At 48.8% G+C, this 23,255-nt stretch overlaps 4 protein-coding genes across 4 annotated transcripts; 3 read left to right on the forward strand and 1 right to left on the reverse strand.

Annotated features, from left to right (window-relative positions):
• Positions 1-153: 153 nt before the first annotated feature.
• On the forward strand, positions 154-977 carry FIESC28_07111 (uncharacterized protein; the record flags this gene model as incomplete). Its single annotated transcript, XM_031161252.1, has 4 exons — positions 154-252; positions 300-324; positions 454-894; positions 946-977. The coding sequence occupies 4 exons, from the start codon at positions 154-156 to the stop codon at positions 975-977; spliced, it is 597 nt and encodes a 198-aa protein (XP_031014690.1).
• Positions 978-1,231: 254 nt separating this feature from the next.
• Positions 1,232-2,118, reverse strand: FIESC28_07112 (uncharacterized protein; the record flags this gene model as incomplete). Its single annotated transcript, XM_031161253.1, has 2 exons — positions 1,232-1,628; positions 1,676-2,118. 2 exons carry the CDS (start codon positions 2,116-2,118, stop codon positions 1,232-1,234), a joined length of 840 nt encoding a protein of 279 aa, XP_031014691.1.
• Positions 2,119-2,799: 681 nt separating this feature from the next.
• On the forward strand, positions 2,800-4,342 carry FIESC28_07113 (uncharacterized protein; the record flags this gene model as incomplete). The annotated part of the gene is made up of 3 exons (XM_031161254.1): positions 2,800-2,890; positions 2,986-3,960; positions 4,032-4,342. The coding sequence occupies 3 exons, from the start codon at positions 2,800-2,802 to the stop codon at positions 4,340-4,342; spliced, it is 1,377 nt and encodes a 458-aa protein (XP_031014692.1).
• Positions 4,343-6,030: 1,688 nt separating this feature from the next.
• On the forward strand, positions 6,031-7,811 carry FIESC28_07114 (uncharacterized protein; the record flags this gene model as incomplete). The annotated part of the gene is made up of 3 exons (XM_031161255.1): positions 6,031-6,308; positions 6,363-6,600; positions 6,648-7,811. 3 exons carry the CDS (start codon positions 6,031-6,033, stop codon positions 7,809-7,811), a joined length of 1,680 nt encoding a protein of 559 aa, XP_031014693.1.
• Positions 7,812-23,255: the final 15,444 nt, after the last annotated feature.

The raw sequence follows: 23,255 nt of genomic DNA on the forward strand, positions 1-23,255 counted from the left end.
AAAAACAGAAATGCCATAACGTGGAAAGTGCGAGTCCATGACGTAATCTTTTGCAGTGTCTCGTTGGGTATTTAAACAGCTACAGCTTCTCGAAGCACGTCACTCAATTTAGACAACGACGATCGCAAATCTTAACTTGACTACATCGACGCTATGGCTGATAATAAGGATATTCCCGTTACTAACGATAGCATGGGGGAGCCTCTTTCGGGGAAGAACAAGGTTCTTACTGCTGGTGCTGCTGTGACGCAGGTACGTTGAAGCTTGGGATGGTCATGAGCAGTGTTGACTTGTGGTAGGAGTTTCGACCTGTGAAGAATATTTGTGCGCATCTTAATGCTTTTCATGCCTACGCCGATGATCCCTCGCGCTTTGTGGAAGCGAACCACTACTGCGCGCACTTGAGTACCTTCCTACCAGCTTCATCCACTTGCACCTACTAACACCCATCAGACGAAGACGTCCGCCAATGTCTCCTCTACGACTCCGACGAGCCCAACGCGCGCCTCATAGGCATCGAATACATGATCACACCCAAACTCTACGAAACTCTCGACAAAGAAGAGCGTCAACTCTGGCACTCGCACGTCTACGAAGTGAAATCCGGTATGCTCATCATGCCGAACCGCGCAGTCCCTGAAAGCGCATGGCAAGTCGCCGAGAACTACGAGATGGACCAGGTAGTGGAGTTGTACGGAAAGGTATACCATTTGTGGCAGACGGACCGTGGGGATAGACTGCCGCTTGGACCGCCGAAGTTGATGACGAGTTTTACGGCGGATGGACAGTTTGACTTTGAGAAGCATGTTGGCGAGAGAGATAGACGGTTTGGAACGGATTATAAGGTTAAGAAGGAGGCGAGGAAGGATATTCCAGAGCCGGTTATTCATGAGGGTGAGTATTCTTCTGTACCTCTGTTGATGAGGTCGTGCTAACAGATTGTAGATGCGGATCAAGCTTGGAAGAAGAGCAATTGAAGAGGACTAAAATGGACCAAAACGTGCGATCAGGAGGCAAGAGGATGTATTGCTGACTGAGCAGAGAGAAGACGAGGCGCGTTCTTCGTATGACAGGGAGACCTCGTACGGTCGGAAAGGAATAGTAAAAAGGCAATTGAGGTTGTCCTAATGGGTATCATCTATTACTCTAGTTCAATGAATGCATCATTATCGCAGCTACAGGCTTCCCTTTTCCTCTCGCAAGCCGGGCAGAATTGGCTCGTAAGTTGCTCCTACTTCCCAATCGTCACCTTCTGCGGCAACTGTTGCACTCCCTGCGCTTGCTGCATCACTCTCGTATCGTGAACCTTTCGATCAATCCCTCGGAAGTCAAACACGCCCTCAAGTTCTCTCCTAGTCGCTAGTAGCTTCTCCTGGACTTTAACCAGCTCCTCGGGTTTGTTGTCTTGCACAACGTGCGCCTTGACGTGAAGGAACCATCGCTTTTGCTGATCCACCGGTGTGAGTGAGTCAAAGGAGGGGAGACTGCCTAGTGGGAAGGATTGCTGTTGCTTTGTCTCCATGGGGACGTAGTTCTCTATGGGGTGCAGGAAGTAGTGTCGTATTAGACAGAACTCTACTTCATCTCGGTAGAAGTGATACATTTCCTCGATTGTCTCCGTCTTGAACCTACGTTTTGTCAGCAAGCATCACAAAATCGCGGCGGTTGCACTCACGTGTGGTCATTGTCGCGCATCAACGAAGGCAATCTCTTCTGCTCCCAAAGCTCCACCATCTTCCTCTGCGTAAGCAAAGGCTGCTTTCTAGGCGGATCCGGAAAATCCGTCCACTTCAGAATCCCCTGCGTCGCATCAAGATCCATCGGCGGCGCACCAGGTCCCATATCACGCTCCTGAACCACATCATACCTCGTCTGCAGTATGAACGACTGCCGCTTCAAGTTCTGATGCAGGTCTTTCCACAAGAAGCCCGTGCCGGGCCGTATGGGCTTTTCTATGGAGGCCTGGTTGGAGATGCCCGTCGGGCGCGGAGGACCTTGGAAGTAGAGGACTCGTTGGATGGATTTCCAGGGATCCATGTTAGTGAGACCGCCTAGGATGGAGCATGCTGAGCTGAAGTCTTTGTCCTCTATGAGGGCTGTGAGGAAGATTTCGTGCATTGTGGATTCGGGGGGATGTTTTTTCTCTTCAAAGCTGGGAGGAGGATACTAATCCAATGACATGCTGGAAAGTTAAAGGCATGAAATATGATGAACGATAAGCTTGTAAGTTTGTACTTGGTGTACTCCGTAGCGATAACTGAAGGTGAGTGGTGAAAGCTACCCCACCAAAGCTTGCTTGCGAAACGAGATGGATGGGAACAAGTAGGAAGCTATATGATTGGGTCTGCAGCTGAGATAGATCCACATAACGGAACAACTCGTCTTCCGCTCCAGATATCGCACGTGACCTCGCGATCGTTGCCGCGTTAGTACGCGATACTAAGAATCTCGCCATATTTACATTGACCTACGTTGAATGTGAGGAGTTGGTGAACGCGGACAGGGCCAGAAGTTTCCGGGAAAGTTCCGGGGAAAATGCCGAACGGAGTAGATAAAATTACAATTGTATATCTTGTTTTCTGTGCATCAATTTTCATGAAATTCCTACCCTTTTACCAATTCTCATCTTGAACAAAGAATGGTTTAGGTTAGGTGGACTGCCGCGGCCAAGCCAGCCTTGGCTCCTTAGTCAGGTCCGACCCTGCATGCACTTTACCGTGACAACACTGGAGATGCTTATCGCATCAGATAACCACGACTTACCCCGATGCAGCCCCTGTCGATCACTATAGGATCAAGATGCCTTCAGACGAGCAAACAAAGCGCAAGGCCTCTGATGCGCCTGTGTCTCCTCCGCCCCTCAAGCGCAAGGTGCAGAGCGGCACAACCAGTGAGTGCGCGATCCTGCACAACACCACCGTCTGCGAGCTATCAAGGCTACGACATGGTGGATACGATTGAGCTTTTACTAACATGGCTACTTAGAGACTGCTGTAGCGAACTTCTTCACGCCCGCGTCACAGAAGCCCAAGGACCCTACTGTTTGGTCTGAACGAAGCCCCTACAATAACGATGATATCCCCGGGACGTTACTCGTCGGCCGATTCGAACCAGAGAAGAAAGAAGACAGGACGATAAAGAGAAGGAAGATAGCTGCTTTTGATCTCGATTCAACCCTTATCTCTACATCCTCAGGCAAGAAGCACGCGAGCAGCGGTACAGATTGGAAATGGTGGCACAACTCCGTCCCCACCAAACTACGAGAGCTGTATCAAGATGGATACCGGGTCGTGATATTATCGAACCAGGCAGGATTGACATTACACTTTGACGCAAAGTACAAGGGCCCCAAAGGCAACGCGCAGAAACGAGTTACCGAGTTCAAACAAAAGTGTAGCGCCGTCCTCAATAGCCTCAACCTTCCGACCTGCGTCTACGCGGCGACCGAGCACGATATCTTTCGAAAGCCGAGAACTGGTATGTGGAAGGAGGTCTGCGACGACTACGACATCTCGGAGACCGACGTCGATTTGGAGAATAGCATTTTCGTTGGCGATGCAGGGGGACGCACCGCAAGTTTGGGGAAGGGTGCAGCCGCCGCCAAAGACTTTAGCTGCTCGGATCGAAACTTTGCTCACAACGTGGGGATCAAGTATCTCACCCCCGAGGAGTTCTTTCTGGGCGAGGAAGCTCGGAGCTACGCTCGTGAATTCGACCTCGCCGAGCATCCCTTCAACGACGATGCTCAATCGGGGAGCTCCGCGGTGGTATTCACCAAAACTAACGACAAGGACATCATCTTATTCTGTGGGCCACCGGGTGCTGGTAAGAGCACTTTCTACTGGAAATCCCTCAAGCCGTTGGGGTACGCGCGAATCAACCAGGACCAGCTCAAGACTCGCGACAAGTGCGTGCAGGCGGCAAAGGAGCATCTCCAAGAGGGAACCTCGGTCGCGATAGGTGCGTTTCCCCAAATCTTTAGATTACCCCATCCCACCACCCCTCACGGCGCTAAACAAGGATGCTTGCAGACAACACCAACGCCGATCCAGAGACCAGGACCGTTTGGGTAGAGCTTGCCAAGAAATTCGGCATTTCTATCCGTTGCGTGTGGTTCAGGACGCCTCTCCAAGTGTGCGAGCACAACAACGCTGTGCGGGCGCTAAATGAATCGCTGAACCCCGAAGCCAGACCTGTCTTACCCAAGATGGCATTTACAGGTTTTGCAAGCAGGTTTAAAGCACCACAAGTCAAAGAAGGATTCGAGGATATTACAGAAGTCCAGTTCCAGTTTCGTGGTACGGAGGAGGAGTATCGAATCTGGGGACGATACTGGACGTAGACGATCCCCATCTTGGCGGAGTATCATGCAATTGCTCCTCATCATGCAAATTTGCTTTGCTCCAAAATCTTTTTTTCTTAATGGGGCATTTGAGGTTCAAGTCGCCTCCTCATGGCCATATTGGGGAAGGCGAAGCGAAGCAAAGTTGCATCGTACGGAAGCGAGTTTTTAGTTAGTCTGGACAGGCAAGACGGGGTCCGTTCCCACGCTGTCTAATTAGTTCACTCACTGTGAGAAGGTGTCTGGGGTAGATATCTCCTCGGGGGTTAAAAGATCTTCCGAGTGACGTTCGGGACTTTTGGTACCGAGACTCATATTGTACAATATTTTAATGAACATTGTGAACAACAGAAGATGGAGTTTTACTGTTCTCTGACGTCTTGTTCATCTGAGTATAGAGTCTCATTCGATGCTATGCGAAGTATTCTGACCAATATACGAGTATCCATACAACGTAGCAATCCCCATGGATCATGTTCATGTAATCGGAATTATTATTAAACCTCTTGGACAAGGGTCGTATCCAAGTGTTCTCGACTAGGCACCAGCGAAAAGTCTCTGAAATGTCATCCGTCTCTGGTCACCCACGCCTTGTATCCACCTACTTACTACCATGACCCTTCGTCCCCTCTCATCATCTAGTGGAGAAATACCTCGGTCGCGAGAGAATAAACCGGTCCGATTCACACCCCCATGGCAAGTTTAAGCTTACAAGTTCAAGCTTAATTGTTTGTTCTGCTTTTCACGGACTTTTGCGCACCAAGATCAGCACGCGGGGAACTTTTCTGGGGACGTGTCTCACCAGAGCAAAGTGGCATGATTGCGGAGATGAGATCTAGACCCGTTGTTTAAGCGTCGCTTAGGATTTATGGTTGTTTTCATGCTTCTTCCTGTGCCTTTATTTTAAAGATGTAGTGTTTTTTTGTTTTGGAGGTTCAATTTTCTTGGCTTGGGGATTTAATGACGGGAATTAAATGATCTCTCCAATTAATGGCGAATGCCCAGCCGGCTTTGATCGCCCTTGGCTCTTGGCAGAACGTGTTTTTGCGCTGTAGTGGCTGGGCAGGGCGCCCTATGGGTGTACTTGGCGCGGCACCTTTACAAGTGCAAGTTGACGTCGAAGGCAAGTGGGAGGTGTGCTAGGTGGGTAACAAGAGAGATGTCCTCTCAAGTTTGGGCTACATGAATAATGTAGACCAACTACTAGTCTGGGCTTGCATAAGGTGATCGAATTATTTCATCTCTTATGCTCCTAGCGGTTATTTCTTCTGACACCCTAACGGAGGACTAGCCTGATGCAGGGAAGAGGAGGCTTTCGGCGAACAAATTTGAGATCCAGGATCAATTTTAGTCAGAGCTTTTCCCCATCTTCTCCACGGGGCTACCACCGTTTTTAACGTGGAAGGTGGAGGAGCACACTTGAAATGGCGTCTCCGCTATTGGAGGAGGAGAGTAAAGATCATCGTTGTAACTTGTTTTTGCGTCTGGGGAACTGAGTGATAGTCGGTGTAACGGGGGGAAACTCGTGGGGGAACCCATGGGGAAGAGACTGCACATACCATTCCCCATTTCTAGAGTAGCGTCCATCTCATGTCTAGAGTAGCACCCATCTTTGTATAAAGACCTTCGACCCTCACCACTTCTTCGGTCTCAACTCATCCCCTCATCCTTATACCACATCCGCAACAATGGCAGGAGGCGTCAAGAAACCCGTCAACATCTTCAAGCTCAAGGACCTAGGCGAGCCAGCCGGTGTCTTCAACTGGAGACTCTGGTTCGCTGTTGTGTCTTTTGCTCTCCTCGGTGCCGCACGAGGTATTGATGAGGGTCTCATCTCTGGATCTTTCAACAGCAAGGATTTCCAGGAGAAGATTAACTATGAGAGTTATTCCGAGGTGGAACAGGCCAACATCAAGGCCAATGTTTCTGCTATGGTGCAGATTGGTTCTGTTGGTGGTGCCTTAATGTAAGTTCTTTGCCCCCTCTTTGGTAGATGGGATGTGGTTACTGACTTGCGCAGCGCTTTCTTGATCTGTGATCGCATCGGCCGTATTTGGGCTACTCGTGTTCTCTGCTCCCTTTGGGCTCTTGGTATTGTCATCTTCATGATCGGTGGTGTCAACGGAAACCTCGGTGCCATCTACGCTGGTCGCTTCATCTGTGGTCTTGGTGTTGGACAGACTCCTGTCGTGGGACCTGTTTACATCGCCGAGATTGCACCCGCCGCCATTCGTGGTCTCTGCTCTTGCATGTTCACTGTACGTTCCAATCCTCACTCCCATCTTATTCATGTCTAACTTTTCAGGGTGCTGTTTACATCGGTATCGTCCTCGCTTACTTCACAAACTACGGCTGCCATCTCAACATGTCCGACCACACCCACAACCAATGGCTCGTCCCTACCAGTCTTCACATCATGATGTCCGGTCTCATCTTCCTCCTCATGTTCTTCCAATCCGAGTCCCCCCGATACCTCGTCAAAGAAGGCAAGCCCGATGAAGCAGCTCGTGTTCTCGGCCGTCTTCGTCAACAATCCCCCGAGAGCGACTACATCATCCGCCAAGTTTCCGAGATCCAGGCCGCTCTTGACCACGAGCTCGAGGCTACCAAGGGTGTTGGTTTCCTCGGAAAGGTCAAGGAGCTCATCTTTGTCCCCTCCAACCTCTACCGTCTCTACATGTCCTCCATGGTCCAGTTCCTCTCTCAGTGGTCTGGCGCTGGTTCCATCACCCTCTATGCCCCCGATCTGTTCAAGATCATGGGCATCGTTGGTAAGGAGGAGGGTCTTCTCGTCACCGCTGTCTTCGGTATCGTCAAGCTTTGCGCCGCTATTATTTGCGCTCTCTTCCTCGTCGATGTCATCGGCCGAAAGCGCGCTCTTCTCATCGGTATCTCTCTGCAGACCATTGCCATGGTCTACGTCGCTGCTTTCCTCACCAAGATTCCCCAGCTTGGTGTTGATGAGGACTTCGTGCTTCCCGCCGCTGACAAGGGTGCTTCTCGCGGTGCTATCGCCATGATCTACGTCTCTGGTTTCGGTTGGGCTCTCGGCTGGAACTCCATGCAGTACCTCCTCACTGCCGAACTCTTCCCCCTCCGAATCCGAGCTCTCGCTACCTCTTGGGCTATGACTCTTCACTTCGCCAACCAGTACGGCAACTCCCGCGCTGTGCCCAACATGCTTCTCTCCGTTTCCAAGGGTGGTATCTCCCCCAAGGGAACTTTCTGGTGCTTCGCCGCTGTCACCTTTGTCGGTGGTGTCTGGGTCTGGTTCTCCGTTCCCGAGACTAGCGGTCGCAGCCTTGAGAGCATGGATGAGCTCTTCGAGCTTCCCTGGTACAAGATCGGTCTTCACGGTAACAAGCACGTCGAGGAGCTTGACCAGGCCCGCGACGAGAAGCAGCGCTATGTTGAGGAGAGCCATGCTACTGGTGTTGAGATTGAGGGTCAGCGCAAGCAGGAGGCTTAGAGTCAAAAATTGGTAAATTACCATAACGGTCCTGGTATATAGTCATGAATTCTATGAACGCATGAATAAGTAAAATTTTATTCATTATGATACATTTAAGTTTTCTCCATCCTTCTAAGTGAAAGTTTCGCTATTAATAGCATTGTATCCTCATAATCTCTTACACTTTGATGCTTTTTGTGTGTCCCAATACTGACTCTTGTACGTACATGTTCGTCCGATGAGGTGTCTTAATGCATGTTAGTATAATGATAGGCTAGCCCATACTTGAGGAGAACATACCTCTGACGGAGACCCTTTAAAGATACCATTAATTCCGTCTCGATTGACTCCAGCCTTAATCTGAGACTGGAAGTATTCGTGTACCCGCTGGAACATTCGTGCCTCGAAGTGGATCCCTTTTATTATATGAACTTTGACACTCTTCAATTGCATCTCCCAGCCTCTCAGATATTGTAGGAGGATACCATTTCGGCAGGCCTGGTTTGCCAGTAGCCCTTTTGTCGACTGAAACGTAGCGACAAAGACATCAATGTTCGATACTGCGTTGCCGGAAAGTGAAATCATCGCATTGAGCTCTGCAGTATTGTTCGGCATCCATATTGGTTGAGGTAGCGGGGTCTTGAATGGCTTGAATCAAGCGCACAAGCAGTCCACCAAGGTCGAGAACTATAGTACTGCTGCCGCCGATAATTATAAGACACAATGTGTTGTCTCGGAACGAGGGATCGGTATATCACCAAGGTCAAGACATTGGTCCTTGCTGTCTTTGCGGCGAGCAAGGTCTCTGCGCAAATGGTATTGGCGTATGGACTTTCTTCTCCTTGGAAAGGAGGGAAGGGGACGGAGGGCAAGCCCATCGTCATCCCCGCCATCCTTGCTAGCTAGGTAGTCCGCATGAGGGCACGTAGGAAATAAGGTGTCTGTATATACTTTTGCAGTGGCCCGGTTGGCACTTGATGTCATATCCTCGCCATTGATGTACTGGAAGTCTGTGATATTCACCAAACACCTCACTTGCTCCCAGGAGTTTGGTTCAGGAGCTGACATGTTCTTGACCCAAGGTGTGGCCCAGAGATATATACAAGGTGGTACGGCCCAGCAGGTTTAGCTTGGAAGCTTACTGTTTCTATTTGTAGAGTGGCCCCCACAGGGCGCAAGTGAAAAGCTCCTCGACTGGGCGACTACGCCTGTGGTGAACTTTGGAGCAGTGTAAAATTGGGTGGTTCCAATCTTCCTATACGAAGAATCTCCATGTCCTAGACTTGTATATGATGATGGTACAGTAGCAGTAGTAGCACTACCACTCTGCACAGGGGTAAGATTGAGAGGAATGGGATCGCGGAAGATGCGTCAGACTGGCTGGGCTGCTGCGGCAGGAGCAGGCAGGGGCGCGAGGAGCTGGAACTGTAGTAACGGGGGCCTGGGCAGTCGGACGCTTAATAAATGGCGGCCTCCCCACTGCATGCTGGTAACCAGTATAGGGCCATGCGAGCACAATACTGGGTTCCAGATTGGTATATGCCAAGGGGCTTGAACATCCAGAGCCCCATATTAAGCTAAGAATGCATCCGTTTATTGATACCGAGTAAGTTAACTTTGAGTTCAAATTGACCCTTTTGTAAGGCTTTGGGGTACCATTTCATGTATACCGGGACAGTTTGTACGGCCACGTCTCGTTGCAAACCGCTACTCTTGAATGTGGATCGCCGGCCCATCCTCTGACGGGAAGCATGTCGCATCCCGACTACTTACTGTGCAGCCAAGGGGGCCAGCCAATGTAGAATAGAAGTATAAGAGGGATGCCAAGGTGGATCGAGCACCTGCTGGTCGAAGCTGTTACGATATATAGATAATACCGGCACCAACTCGATGGTACTGTCAGCGAGGGGTCCAGGCCACTGCCTTTCCAAGAGTGTAATGAGGTAGTCAGTGATACTAGCGCGATCAGGATATAGAATATAACTGGGGAAGACCAGTAGACTGTTTCTCATCCCCTTCCTCATATTCATCTTGCTCCCACTGGCTCATAATAAGGGTTTGTCGAGTGTAAGCTTGGAGGAGAGAGAAAAAAAAAGAAGTTCCATGTCGACGAATGTCTTGTCCTTCGCACCAGACATGAGAGATGTGTGCCAAGTCAGGATAAGCTTCGAAGCCAGGTGTTCCGTCACAGTTGCCGCCAGGCTGTCGTGACTCACGATGTCGTAGGTGAGCGGTTTTGTGAATCTATCTATGATCGTTGATTTCGGTAGAAAGTTTTGTAAAATATAGCACCGTTGATTCTTCGTGATGTAGATGCAGCTGATCTTAGGTTGATGGCGTTTAGGTGTTAGGCTACCTCCACGGGTAGCCTCTGGAACCTTCAATCGGAGATAGAACTAGCTCTTCTGTGGAGAGAGCATGGCATGCACTATCGATTGAGGAATCAGTCCAGTCCACCCAAGTGTATAAAGTGAGGATATAATAGAGACACCGTTGTAGAGGAGTCTATAGAGTTATTGCAATATATATAGTGCCGGGAGATCACCAGAAAATGTCATTTCCGCTGGTTGACATCTTCTCAGCAGCCAAAGATATTTTGGAGATCGAATAGGCTTGTTGGAGATACAGAGTTGTGGTGAAAGGGGATGTAGAAGTTGAGCCTCAATGCTGATATGGAATAGTGGCACAGTATCTTGCCCTGTTATAGTCGACAATCCCGGTCCGACAGGGAGGCCATTCCGTAATGCAGCGAAATCTTCGAGGCTGATAGGCACCAGACGTGTGCTTGCAGTCGCCTTTTGAGACAAAGTCTTGCCAATGTACACCCTAATGGCGCCGGCAGTTTCGTTGTACTAGACGAGGAGATAAGAAGTATATAGCTTGTTGCGAATCTGTTACAAAAGTGATGCAGAATCTCTGCCTTCGTTTTCTGCATTGCTTCAGGTGGGTTTGCAACTAAAGGCCTTCTTTCGTTTGGCGCTCAAGGGCCTCGAGCGTGTAAGGCTATATGTTGATCAAGTCGAAAAAGCAAGATTGGAATGATGCATTTGTACGTGTACCAGTGGCTTGACTCTCCAATCACCATTCGACATCAACATAATAAGCCACTCCTGATCATTTGCTCTTGATTATTCCGACGAGAGCGGAAGTCAGGAATCTTCTTCGTCGAGGAGTTGCTGTCCATTTCTCCTTTGATGTAGAGACCGGAACATGTGCCGCCTCTTGACGGGTTCAAGAAGACAAGAGACTGGGTAGACACTCTTGGGGTTGTCGGTATCGTATAATATATCTATGTCGTCTCGACGAAATGGATCATCTCCACTGTGTGTAGAGCGACAACAAGGTTTTGCCGAATCCGGGCTGGTCGGCCAGAATGACCGTTGAATGAACTCAAGAAACTGGCAAGCCTTCCTTGAAGTGTTGGTCTGTCGTACAGATGTCCTCAGTGTAAGTACGAGAACATACATAGGCCTTGTACCAGTAAGGACGGTTAGCTCAGCCGCACCCCCACCCTTGCCCTTATTGCCCTTCTTGTTCTTCTGGCTCTTCGTAACCCGGGAGGTATTGTGGAAGGAGGAGGAGGAGGAGGTAGCCCATTTGACAAGAGTCACCAGAGAGAAGGGACCACCACCGCCCACGATGGCCATAATGCCAGGGCCATTGCGACAATCTCAGGACAGGTGGTTGAAATTCCCAATAGACACATTTGGGACGGTTGGACCTTATGGTCTAACGGTCAGAGGCTCAGGTCATGCTGTCATCATTCATAATATATATATATAGGAGGTTGTTCAAATTGTGGCTTGTGGACTCTAAGTCAAATGAGACTGCAGCCATAGGGTGAATAACTCGTCTTGTTCGTGGCGTTAAGAGAACATCCAAAGGTGATGCGATGGCAAAAAGATGCCCTTGAAGAGACGAAGATGTCGATCGGCGCCCACGCTGATTTCGTTGATGTTTGCGACGAAGACTGCAAGGGAGGGACGGGAATCTCTCCATCTGATAAGAACCTCTTGCTGACATGGTCGTGTCGTCGACCGCGATTCGGCGCTTTGGTGAGTACTGCCTCTTGTCTCCAAGTATCTTTCCATTTCTAGCATACTCTAGCGCAGCATCGATAATCATCAGAGCCAATGTGGGCGAGAATCTCTCAGACCAGCTCTTCTGGTTGTAGAAATGCCGAGTTGAGAAAGAACAGGAACAAAAACGAAGCTTAGAAGCCATGCTGCGACAAGGAATGTCAGTACCTGTACCTTGCCTCCATTTGCTGATGGATCTAGTATAAGACGTCTGCTTGAGCGCTTCCAGAGTACGATCTGGAAAGGCTTCCTCGAAGAAGGTTAGTACTTGATTCAGACTGAAAACATAGGAGATCGAAGGACTATACTTACTGCGATGGAAGCCCATTTAGCACTCTGCAAGGATAGCGACAATGAGACAGCTCCGTGTCCTGCTTCCATATCCTGATTTATTTATATATATTGCGGGATTTCCGGTTATCCCGCCAAATCTTCAGTCATACTATTGATAGACTTCGATAGTTGTATTTCGTGGGCGAAGAGTCTGCCAGCCTTTTGTCAAAGATCAGACCCCGTGGCTGTTCTTCTTCCCGAGAATCTGGAATGTTCCCCTCAGGGTCACAGGACCGAGGCATTCGTTTCTAAGCCATCTTCCAGCATTGGCTAAATTAGCCTTTCAAATAAGTCAGATCGCTTTGTGATCGACTTCAATATGCTGTTGATGGGGTTCATTTGCGGGCAGAAGGTCAATACGGCGATATGATAAACGACCAACTGCGCCGCCATTCCGCATTCGTATCAAGCGACGGAGGTCGTGATAATGCCAGCATATAAATGGATATGTATATATATTGTGGAACGCGTTTTGGGGTCCGGTGCCATCGCTGTTATCACCGAACGCACGGCAAGGAAGTCTGTTGGGGCACATGTTTCCCAATGTGACTTTTGGAAGACTGTAATATGATGAAGCGAAGCAGACCACCTGGCTTCTTCGCAGGCTTGAAATTGTTCTGCTACTCGTCCGCTGATTTCGGTCTAACATGGGCGGATAGCCATCTCGACTCGTGCATATCCTTTTGCCCCCGCCGAGACAACGGAGTTGTCGACGTTCGGCAATTTTGCCCTGTTTACCTTTTGCCGTTTGACGCAGGCGCGCTTGCGTTGCTGAATATCAAGTTTAATATTCTCCTTGTCACCGATGCTTTGTTCCCGACAATGAGCGTTCAGTGTTACTGACAGGTCTACATCTGGAAGCTTTGGGTGATCAATTGAGTAATGATTCCATATTGGGTACCATGAAGACCACCCAGTTGCTCGAAGAGCGATGTTGCTTTGGCGAAGTCGACCGAGTTTCCCAGAAGTTTCATGAGATCTGCCATACCCATGTGATTCAGAACGGCGACCCGCGACGGACTCGGGGTCCTCTGCGTGTGGGCTGTCTGGTGACAAACCATCGGGAGTTTTTGCTTCCCAAACCCCGACGTGTTGTGTCTGTTAGTGTTCGTGCATCGAGCGCCATTGCGTAGCGTAGCACAGGAGGTATTGTACCTCGTGCGTCGACGACGAATCGCAGCGATCTCTGTTCCGAAATGGGAAATGCCCAAACTCGAATGAGAGCCTACTAACATGCGCCCACCAGTGGGGTGTAGCTGTCGGTAGCAGACCAGGTTTATATATAACCGACAAAGAACTCGTTTTGCATTTTCTGCATACCTTGTCGAAAGCGAAGGTCTGTTGAGATCGACCCAGATGTTCGCCGCAGTAGTGCCGTTGAAAGAAGAAGTATGCTCCGATGCAGATGGGAAGGGAAGGGTGGTTGGTTCACAATCCAGATCCTGCTGACCGCTTTTCAGACCCCTCGCGTCCACTGATAGAAGGGGATAGTAGTATAGTAGATAAAGGCTGCAGCGGTCTGGATGTAAGCCAAGTTGATATAGGAGTTTGTGGACTCAGGATCTGAACTTGAAACAGGCTCGGCCCAGGAGATCAAATAAGCCAGTTGCATTGCCGCAATATGCTAAAGGCCCCCGATATACAGAGTAGAAGTGACATTTTAGGTCTTCTCTATAGTTGGCTTTAGCCAAGATCGTCTCGTGGACCGTCTGGGAGAGTGATTGGTCCACAGACTGTGTAGACGCTTTTTCTGCATCGAGCGCGCTACAGTATATCGATAGTATAAGAATGAATACTTGATATATCAGAAGAGACGACCGAACAGACGACGCTTGTTCAGGCACAGCATGTTCCGTGTGTCTCTGCAGATGAAAGACCCCGCATGAGATAGACCGTCTTCGTTGGCTTCTACATCCAGGTTGGTATGGTGGGTATCAGAGAGTTATTAGTCCCCTGCTCTCTAGAGTGTTGAAAGTTTGGGTTCATTGCAGCAGTATATGCTCCGAAAGCGTCAGAACTCCTCATTGGCGTCCTACTCACCAGCGAGTTGTCCCTGGAGAGCGGGTGTATTCTCAATTCAGTCCAGACCTCTTCGTTGCTCTAAGGATGACAAGAAAGCGGCTGATGGAATGGCGATGGGCATATATTATATGACACAATGACCCTCGCCCATTGTCTTGTTAACCGTGAAACTGGTCTCTCACACGCTAGCCAGTACGTATAGAGAGGTCTACGCAGCCGTCACGCGCGGTAGGTATCGCTGCGATAGTTTGGTAGGATTTGTAAACAAAAGGTTGAGTGTGAGGTCGTGTTATGCTCCGCGCAGTTAACGCTTCAAGAAAGGCTCCCTCGCGACAGAATGTCAACGATCCAGTGGTTGTCAGGAATAAAGGAGATTGCAGAGGAGAACGAAGGATGAAAGGCAGCAGCGATGGAAGCTTAGGCAAGAGATTCACATCTCGACCTGTGTTGTGCAGCTGGTTAAATAATAAATATCGTTAAACCGGTGATCTCCTCGTGATCGAAGAAGGGAGCTGTTAGCATGGCCGTATGGAAGTCCAGATAAGCAGTTATAAGCGAAGATACAGCATCATGTCCCCAATATACTAAGTTAGAGGCTATTGAGCTTTATATAGAGGACGGTAGATGATTGCGGCCGCAATAGCTGTATAGAGATTGAAGGCAACATGTGGAAAGCTGATGGTGGTGTTCATAGGCCCTGAGGAGCACCAGGGTACAGTCGCTGTGCGATGTAGCTCAAGGGCCAGCGGTATATAGTCCTTGAGATATTCGTAACGGCCCACCGCATGGGAAGTACAGTTTCTTTGTAGCCGAGCGATAGTGTCAGTAATCTGACTATAGCCAATAACTTTATATCTGTCGGGAAATTAGTATAACCTCATGAAATACGTAGAACACACGTACATATTTTCCAGACCAGAGAGAGCCTAGTGAAACTTCATTGTCCGGAGGCCTGTCTGGAATAAGCTTAGGTCCTTTCACATCGTAGCTTCTTCTAAACACTGGCTGTCCAACTCGACACCCTGCCATCATTCACCCGACAACATCACTTCTTTATCGATTCGCAGAAAAAGACGAGACCGCAACAGATACGGCAGATATAGTATAACCACAACGAGCTGACACGGCCCTATACATTTTATGCACATGTTGTTGTTATAGATATATATGGAACTGGATGCCACAGCCACTCCTTATTTCTTACTCTTTGCACGGCAGAATCGGTGAATGGTATTGGGGGCCCAGCGCCGTCAAATCATTTGAGGGAACCACCAAAAGCAGCTAAAGTTGCTTTCGAATTGGAATTATCGGAATCCCATGACACCCAGCTTGTTAATGATGGCTGGAGTGTGCTGACGCCGGCGCAGTTTGACCTGTTTGAGTTCCGTGAAGATAGAAAATATTTCTCCTTCTACTTCGATGGAGACGGTGGGGAGTGGCCTATCCCATAGTCCTGGCGGGAGGATGACATCTGAAGAATATTCCACCAGCAGGCTATATATAAGTTGATGCCGGCACTCATGGCATTGCCATTCGCAACGAACACTTCGACACCTCATTGTGAGGGTTGGAGTTGCTCACTGAACCGTGGAACTATTCTCAGGACGAGTAAAATAGTATTGTATTGCTGTCGAGTGTCGACATTTGTTCGTTTCGCTGGCTGTTCGGAACCCTGGTTGCCACAACAAACCTCACAGTATGGTCCCCCAAATACTGAGGCCCAGTCGTCGCAAATGGCAATGATTGTGTTCAAGTCCGCTTTGCACTTCTGCGCCAGCTTGTCCTGAATGTCGACTTGGACCTGCCCTTCACAGAACGATCGGTCAGCCGTTGTATGGAATCCAATCATGCGACGCTCCAGGACGTGGACGTAATGGTCCCAGGCTTGCCAATCCCAACACATCAGCGTCTTGCCCTTGTACTGATAACTGAAAGGCTCTTCCGAGCACCCCAGATGCTTCAGGTGGCGTATCAACCCTTGGGTCGGGCTCTCATCGTATTCGACCCCAACCTGTGGAAGCGATTGTGTACCAATTTGAAGGCGATTTGTTCCGAAAGTCGATCGCGCATGTCTGTTGCCGAGATGGGCCGTCTGGTACCGCGTTCTTTGCCTTTCTAAGCCATCTACAGAAACGCTATCTCCCATCCGCCGTTCCAAACGTGGCGCTCGCAGAGCAGTATAATATAGGATGCTGATGCTCGTCTGTCTCTTCGCAGATCGACCTTTTGGAAAAGTACCTTGGTAAACGGCGTTGGATGGGCGGTTGCAATCTTTTCGTCTCCTGTGAAGCTCTGCCAATTGTATAACCGTTACGACAAGAGTGATATTCCTGTGGTTGTTGGCGGCGCGTCGTATAATTATCTCGTGCATGCAGTCAAAGTGCTAATAATCCGCTTTACTGAGCCTTCTCTTGCGAGAAAACATTACTTGAGTATAAGAAAGATAGCTTGTAACTTGACTACACTCCCAATTGACGACATCTGCTCCCTTGTCTAGAAGACAATCATGTTATCTCCGAAAAAGGTGTAACTTGAAGGAGTGTAGGAGAAGCTAATCGGCGGCGAACAAGACACAGAATGAACCGTTGGAGTCGCGTTCTTTCGCCACACCAGGTGACGAGGACAACGAGACAGGCGCTTCGTCTGTTGGATCTTGAACGTGAAAAGGTATGCGACCATTCACAGCATTCCCATGAGCCAAAGCCGGTTTGCTCATCCTTGGCGGGAGATGCGGTCGGCATCTAGGTATGGTTCATCCGTCTGAGAGTGAACCCGTAAATATAGATAGCATAGCGAGAAAAAAGGTAATGGCTTGAATGCTGATGCTGTGTAACGATCGTATGCCTCACAGTCGGAAAATCGACCCGATTAGACCTTGCTGATCCAACTCTGTGTCTTTGGCATATATTATATATGTTACCTTGAAGGTCAATGTGAATGGCGGCGGCGGCGGACAAGTGCGCTGTCGCTGGGTTGGTATAGTCGTTGCCCTTGTCATCCGTCTCCCCAGGAAGACGTCGTGTGATTCCATTCCCGCTTTTCTGCAGATGATGAACCGGTTGAATTCTCTCTCATCCAGTCTAGCTGAGCCAAGCCTTGGGAAGTATATAGTTTATATGAATGGAGGCGATCTTCCACGTCTAACGTGAACCGAAGCTTGGAGGCAACCCTAAAGGGATCTTGGTGTTGATGTGTTAGGAGACAGGAGTAAAATGCGATTGGACCCGGCAAGATTGACATTGCAACACCTTCGAACAAGTGACTTGATTTAGCACTAAGACCATCAGGTGGAATTTATGTCTGGCAATGGTTCGGGACGGCCGGATAGTATGACCCAGCGCAACGGTAACTCTTCTAAATCCTGAAGCGAATGTCGTAGACCCCAGAAGGCAATGAGATCTTCTCCAAGAAGGATGTGCCGCGAAACGGTAGCGACCGACTTAGAAATCATTGCCGATGAGCTGTTGCCCCTAATAGAAGGATGGTCAGATCGTATACCAGGTATCTGCAAGGCACGCGTGCAACACTTTGCTTGCTTATGTCTCAGCCCAGAGTTGGCATGATGGGAACTGGACCGCACTTCGCCGTCAAGTGAGTAGAGGGTAGAGACGTATGATGTCCGGGGCATAACACACCCCAGAACCAGAAGATTCTAGTCATATCCACGTATACAGTGCCATTGAAGGGGCAGGCAGGAGGAGATGCTACGTTTCCCCTACAATTCCCGAGGGTCATCATGAGAGTCTGACTGTATCTCTTTATATAAAAGGACGGATCAGCATCCAGTAGAGTGGTTCGATATGTCTTTCTTCGATATGTTCGGGAAGCTTACGAATGCAGCATTTTTGTCAGGTGACTCCTTAACCTGAGCTTGCCATATATAAGAAAACAAGAGCGGTGGAAGTGAGGTAAGTTCTTCGACGTGGGCTACTCCGTTTGAAGGCCGCTGTCGTGCTTCGGATGTGAACACTCTCTCGACGTGCCCAATCTTGACATGTCCAATATTTACAATCTTCGGCCGATGAGACGGCAGACAGGCACACAACAGTCTTGCCGGTTCCCATATCATTGGCAAAAAACGAATATGGGATGCTTGTGTATATAGTAAAGTTTCTTCTTCCAGGATGGATGTAGATTGCCGGGAAGACAAGGCGGACCTTTGTGAAGAGTCTATATAAGGAGTTCGGCAAGAGTAGCATTGACTGCAACTACCGAGACACCCACGTTGGCCGTGTGACCTCAGTCATAGGATTGATCACACTGTCCTCAAGAGCGATATGTTCGCTTCAGTAAATAGAGTCAACGACAAGGAGGCCTATCATCGATAACATCCCCTGGACTCTTGAAGCGCTTTATACATATAGGTGGCTTCTGGCTTGCGTCGCGTCGAAACCTGATGGAAGAAGTGATGTGATAGGTATCATCAGACCATGATTCGGGTATGTGTACGACCTCGACAGAAACCCGATGTTGTAAGCCCTCCCACGAACCGAAGCCACCAGTACATCCAAATTGGATTTATCGGTGTCATAGCCCGTCAAGCGATGAACTGCTCGGGTCCTTCGTCCGAAAAGATGGCTGTGGCGCTGAACAACCCATACGAGTTGCTGTGATGGAATTCGCGCCATGGCAACAACTATATATAGTTTAAACTCGATTTATTGTCTCGGCGAGTGTCTCGGTGTAAAGGCTGTCGGCCAGCAACTGCTCCTCCTCTGTTGTAAAAAGCTTTATCTGAGCCATAGTCGAGATCGTAAATGGTGGGGAGAATGTAGAAAAGGGTTTGCTGTCAACCCAATAATTCTATTCCGTTGTATAGCGATAGGGAAATGAAAACATCAATGAAAGTTGGTAGCTTCGGATCATCAAGATCGAAGAGCCTGAATTTGTACTCGCTACCTAAGTATGCCGTAGGTCGTTGTTATATAGTGGAACATAATGTTTAGTGGTCGTATCGAAGAAAGAGTCAACGCGAATCCGCAACTTGACCTCGAAAATTGCGTCAACATGTATCTGGTGTTGCATAGCGAACAACGTATTTAAAGTCAGGGTTAATAGTCCTGCTTGGAGATGCCAGCGGTGGAGGCGTTTTGGATGTCCTGAGGCCACCAAACAGGCATGTCTAAACTTGATATTAGTACTTGTCTTGTACAATACTTTCAGGAACTGCTTACCTCCATTGTCTCAATTGAGCTTATCACCTTTGAGGCGATATCCGCAGCGATTTCATCGTCGCCGAGTCTGATGGACATTACAATGACTATAAGTCTCTCCTGAAGCCGAGTACATTGTGCAGATAAAACCGTCTCCCGATCGGTGCAGCTGTGTTTCCAAGCCATAGAACGGCTCTGTGACATTGCTCGACGTGTGGTTTACTGGGCAACGGCACTTTGACATCTATCGAGCGAGGAGGCGACTCTACCTTCTTGACGTCAATGCTCGGAGTATAATATAGTGAAGTTCATGTGAGGAAGGATATGTATATCCTGTTTGCACTGATGGCTTGCTAAGCGCATAGGGGTGTGCGTCTCGCGGCTATAGTAGTCGACGCGGCACGGAGGCGATGGCCCAACCTCCACGTCGATCCGCGCACTCTCCCGCGCAAAGAACTTAAACATCAACTCCTTTTCAAAATCGATGAAAGTTACTGCGCTCATCTTATCGATGACTGACTGATTGTACTTTCACTTTGAGATCTATCTTGATCTTTGCAAGTGAAGAGTGAAAAGACTTTCTCATCCTCAAAGAAGACCCAGGCGTGCCTTTTGATCTATCTTTGTCAGTAACAAAGACACTAAAGGTCTTTGCAATGTTGTAACCTCTCATTCTTTTGGCGATCATAAACCCCACTTTCTCATGGTCGCATAGCCTGAGAGTCCTGGGAGTCTGGTATTTCTGCTCCCATCCATATATATTGCAAACCCCAGCCATTTGGGCCTCCATCGCGTGCCTATGTCGCAGGAAAGCCCATTGGGATGGTAGAGAGGGGTAAGAGCCTTTATATAAAGATGAACATATAGCGCTGCGAAATGATGCAGGGGTGTGGAAGAGCCAGGACCAATGGAGGATGCCATGCAGACGACTGTGTAGTCGCGGACCTAGTCCAGCATCGTTATCGTCTGTCGGCTGCTAGAGCTGTAGTACTTCTGCTGGTAGGGGCTGCTGTACCTTCCCAGCACGTCCTTGTGTGAAGGGTATGAGTAATAGACTGAGTCGGTCCAAAGAGAGAGACGACGACAAATGTATATATTGGAAAGGCTGGCGGGACGGATTTCATAGCGGCCTTGGGCTTTGTCGATCAGGTCCTGAATTTCGTTTTTCCATCGTGAAATGTCGTCTGCGAAATCTTGATCGCAGGCCCTGTAAGCTCTCGAATTTAACTCATATATTCTTGGCCGACATGATCTCCTTGTTGACTCTTGATGGCATCTCAACCTCGCTTCACTTTCTTGTGTTGTACCATGTTGCCTTTCATCAAACTGCCTTTCCTCGCCCCCATTTGTGGAAGTAACTCCAACATTTGTGGCATCTGCCACCGGGGAGTAACGGCCCCGCTGGTAGATCAGATTTATAATAGCTTGTGTTGGCAGCTTCCTGGTAATGTTTGAGCTGCTTATCGAGTTCTCTGTGTGAGAGAAGGTCCATCTCGATCGTGTATGATGAAGAGCACTCTGTTGGTCAAGAGGATATGGAAGGATACCCCATAATGAAACGCGCTCGAGTGTCGAGTCTGACAACAGCCGACTAGTCGGACCTGTTGGGCATTTATATATAATATTCCTTGGTTGGATGTTTCCGGAGAAGTGTGAGCTTCACGTCTACACCTCACTTGGAAGATCTCAAAGCCTTCGCGTTGTACCCTGAGAAGAACAGAAACATGGTCTCCTACTCGTACCCCTCAAGGTACATGCCGTTATTCTTGCCGATGACGGCTTGATTGTACTTTCCGTTGTTGAGTTTGGTCTGTTCCTCGCAGGTCAACAGGGAAAAGGTTTGTCAATGAAGCTGCTTCAATCACAATGCTTGTTGAATTTGAGGCCACATGCTGGATCTTTCATCCTCTGCAGCGGCATCTCGACTGATTGCCTGACGTTGTATTGCAGCTAAAAGAGACTAACCAGACACGACGTATGTGCATGTCTTTGTAGATTTGTTTGACAACCTGGTGTCCTATATGAACAATCCAGCCGAGGTCCCCCATGAGTATATAGTATAGATCCTTGGATGGGAAATCCATATGTGACATTGGCTTGTCACATCTTCCCCTGTCTCTGGTCTGTTTGACTTCGTGACTTCGTTTCTCCAAGACGTGATGCACACAGAAGCTGAACGTTTGGTTGCTCATTTCTACCATCCAGATGACTCTGTATCTTGGCTTGTTGAACTGCTGACGTGACTGATCATCATCTGTCTGGCCTAGGCCACTCGAACATTGGAAACTGTATGTTCGTGTGGGTGATATAAGGGGTCTTCAAATGGCAACTTGCGGCGCATATTTTGGCACCGCACCATTACATGCTGCAGCTGATGGCCAGTTGATCAGTCGCATATCCTCCTTCGAAGGAATGACGTTGACTGGGGCATGTTTGAGATTGGTGTACTGTGGCTCTCTGTACATAATGATAGCCGGACAGAGTGTTGTATGTTCCGGTCGTCGTAGTGAAAATATAATATCTGGGCAGGACTAGGGTGCTGTCGTGGGTGTCTTCAACCGTTGCAGTGACGCGAATTAATCTTGAATAAAAACAGACAGATAGAGGCGATTGCATGGTCTGCATTGACGCGAGATGGGGAGTGAAAGGAGAGAAGAGAGATATAGAAGTCTGCTCGAGACATATCCACAGCAGGCAAAGGAAAAGCAACAAGTCTACCACAGAACAACCCAAAGACAACCACCCACCGCACTGGGTTTTCACCAAAGTCATGATCGAACCGACCACAGTATTGCCAGTTTGTTTCATGTTGTGATGTCAATCAATAAGATGCCGATATACCAACAATGGTACATACTGGCACCCGTTGGCAAAGGGTTTATATATATAGACGATGAGGAAAGGCCTTTGCTGGTCCTTCCAACGCAGCCCTTCGCACCCAGTACAACTGCCTGGACAAATTTGACGTGTCTGTCTAGCGTAGTACACAGGGAAGACTTTCCCCTGCAGAGGTAACACTCATATAACTCAACAAGATGCTGATGTGTTCCGTTTTAGCTTCCGTTTTAGCACTTCTTTTCGTTTCAACTGGGAGATTGGGATCTAGGGATGAGACCGATTCGAGTCTGGGTCTTGGCATCACATCCAGGGCCGGCTCCGAAAGGCATCTAACAGCCTTGGCTAGTTGGTCTTCCTCACGCTAGTACTTGAGAACCGCTCCCGCAGCAGGGGCGTTCTATATAGTTTTGAGGATCCAATTCGTCGAGGGATGGCTGTTCATGATCTGTCAGGAATAGGTGTCGCGATCGCCCTTGTATAGACAATTGACCCAATCGGAGCATTTGCATATATCCATATCCGACGCGTGGTGGTTTTCCACATGGTGTCTCAGACTCCTGGGCTTATATAGTATAGAAGTAAGTTATCTTCGTCAGGCATTTTGGCCCTGTGCGTCAGACGCGACTGAAGAAGTGTTCTTGGGAGATCGAATATCGCTTCCAGAGCATATCTGGGGTCCACGATTACCCCCGGAGTATTGACAGAAATGCTTCGAAGAAGCGAAACATCGTCTCATACTGGTAGTTATAGTACATCATTTTCAGCATCTTCTTAATAATGCTTCGGCAATCATGGCCCATGGCGAGCATAGCCTGCTGTAGTGCTGAGAAAATGGAGTATGTCCCCTCCTTGTTTAGGGAACGATTCGTCTGTTCCCAACTCCGTGGTATTCTATCACCACGTTGACAACGGAGGTTAAATAGAATGATACTAACGAAGGTCTCCAAGACAGCGTTCTGTAAGAAAGCGCCACTCCCATCGATGATGTCTAGAGAATAGGTGGGTAGGCTGTAAATCGAGTTTGTCGAGCTTGGGGA

This window comes from Fusarium coffeatum, assembly GCF_003316985.1.
Source record: "Fusarium coffeatum strain FIESC_28 chromosome Unknown BRIP53273_contig_154, whole genome shotgun sequence".
Lineage (NCBI taxonomy): Eukaryota > Fungi > Ascomycota > Sordariomycetes > Hypocreales > Nectriaceae > Fusarium > Fusarium coffeatum.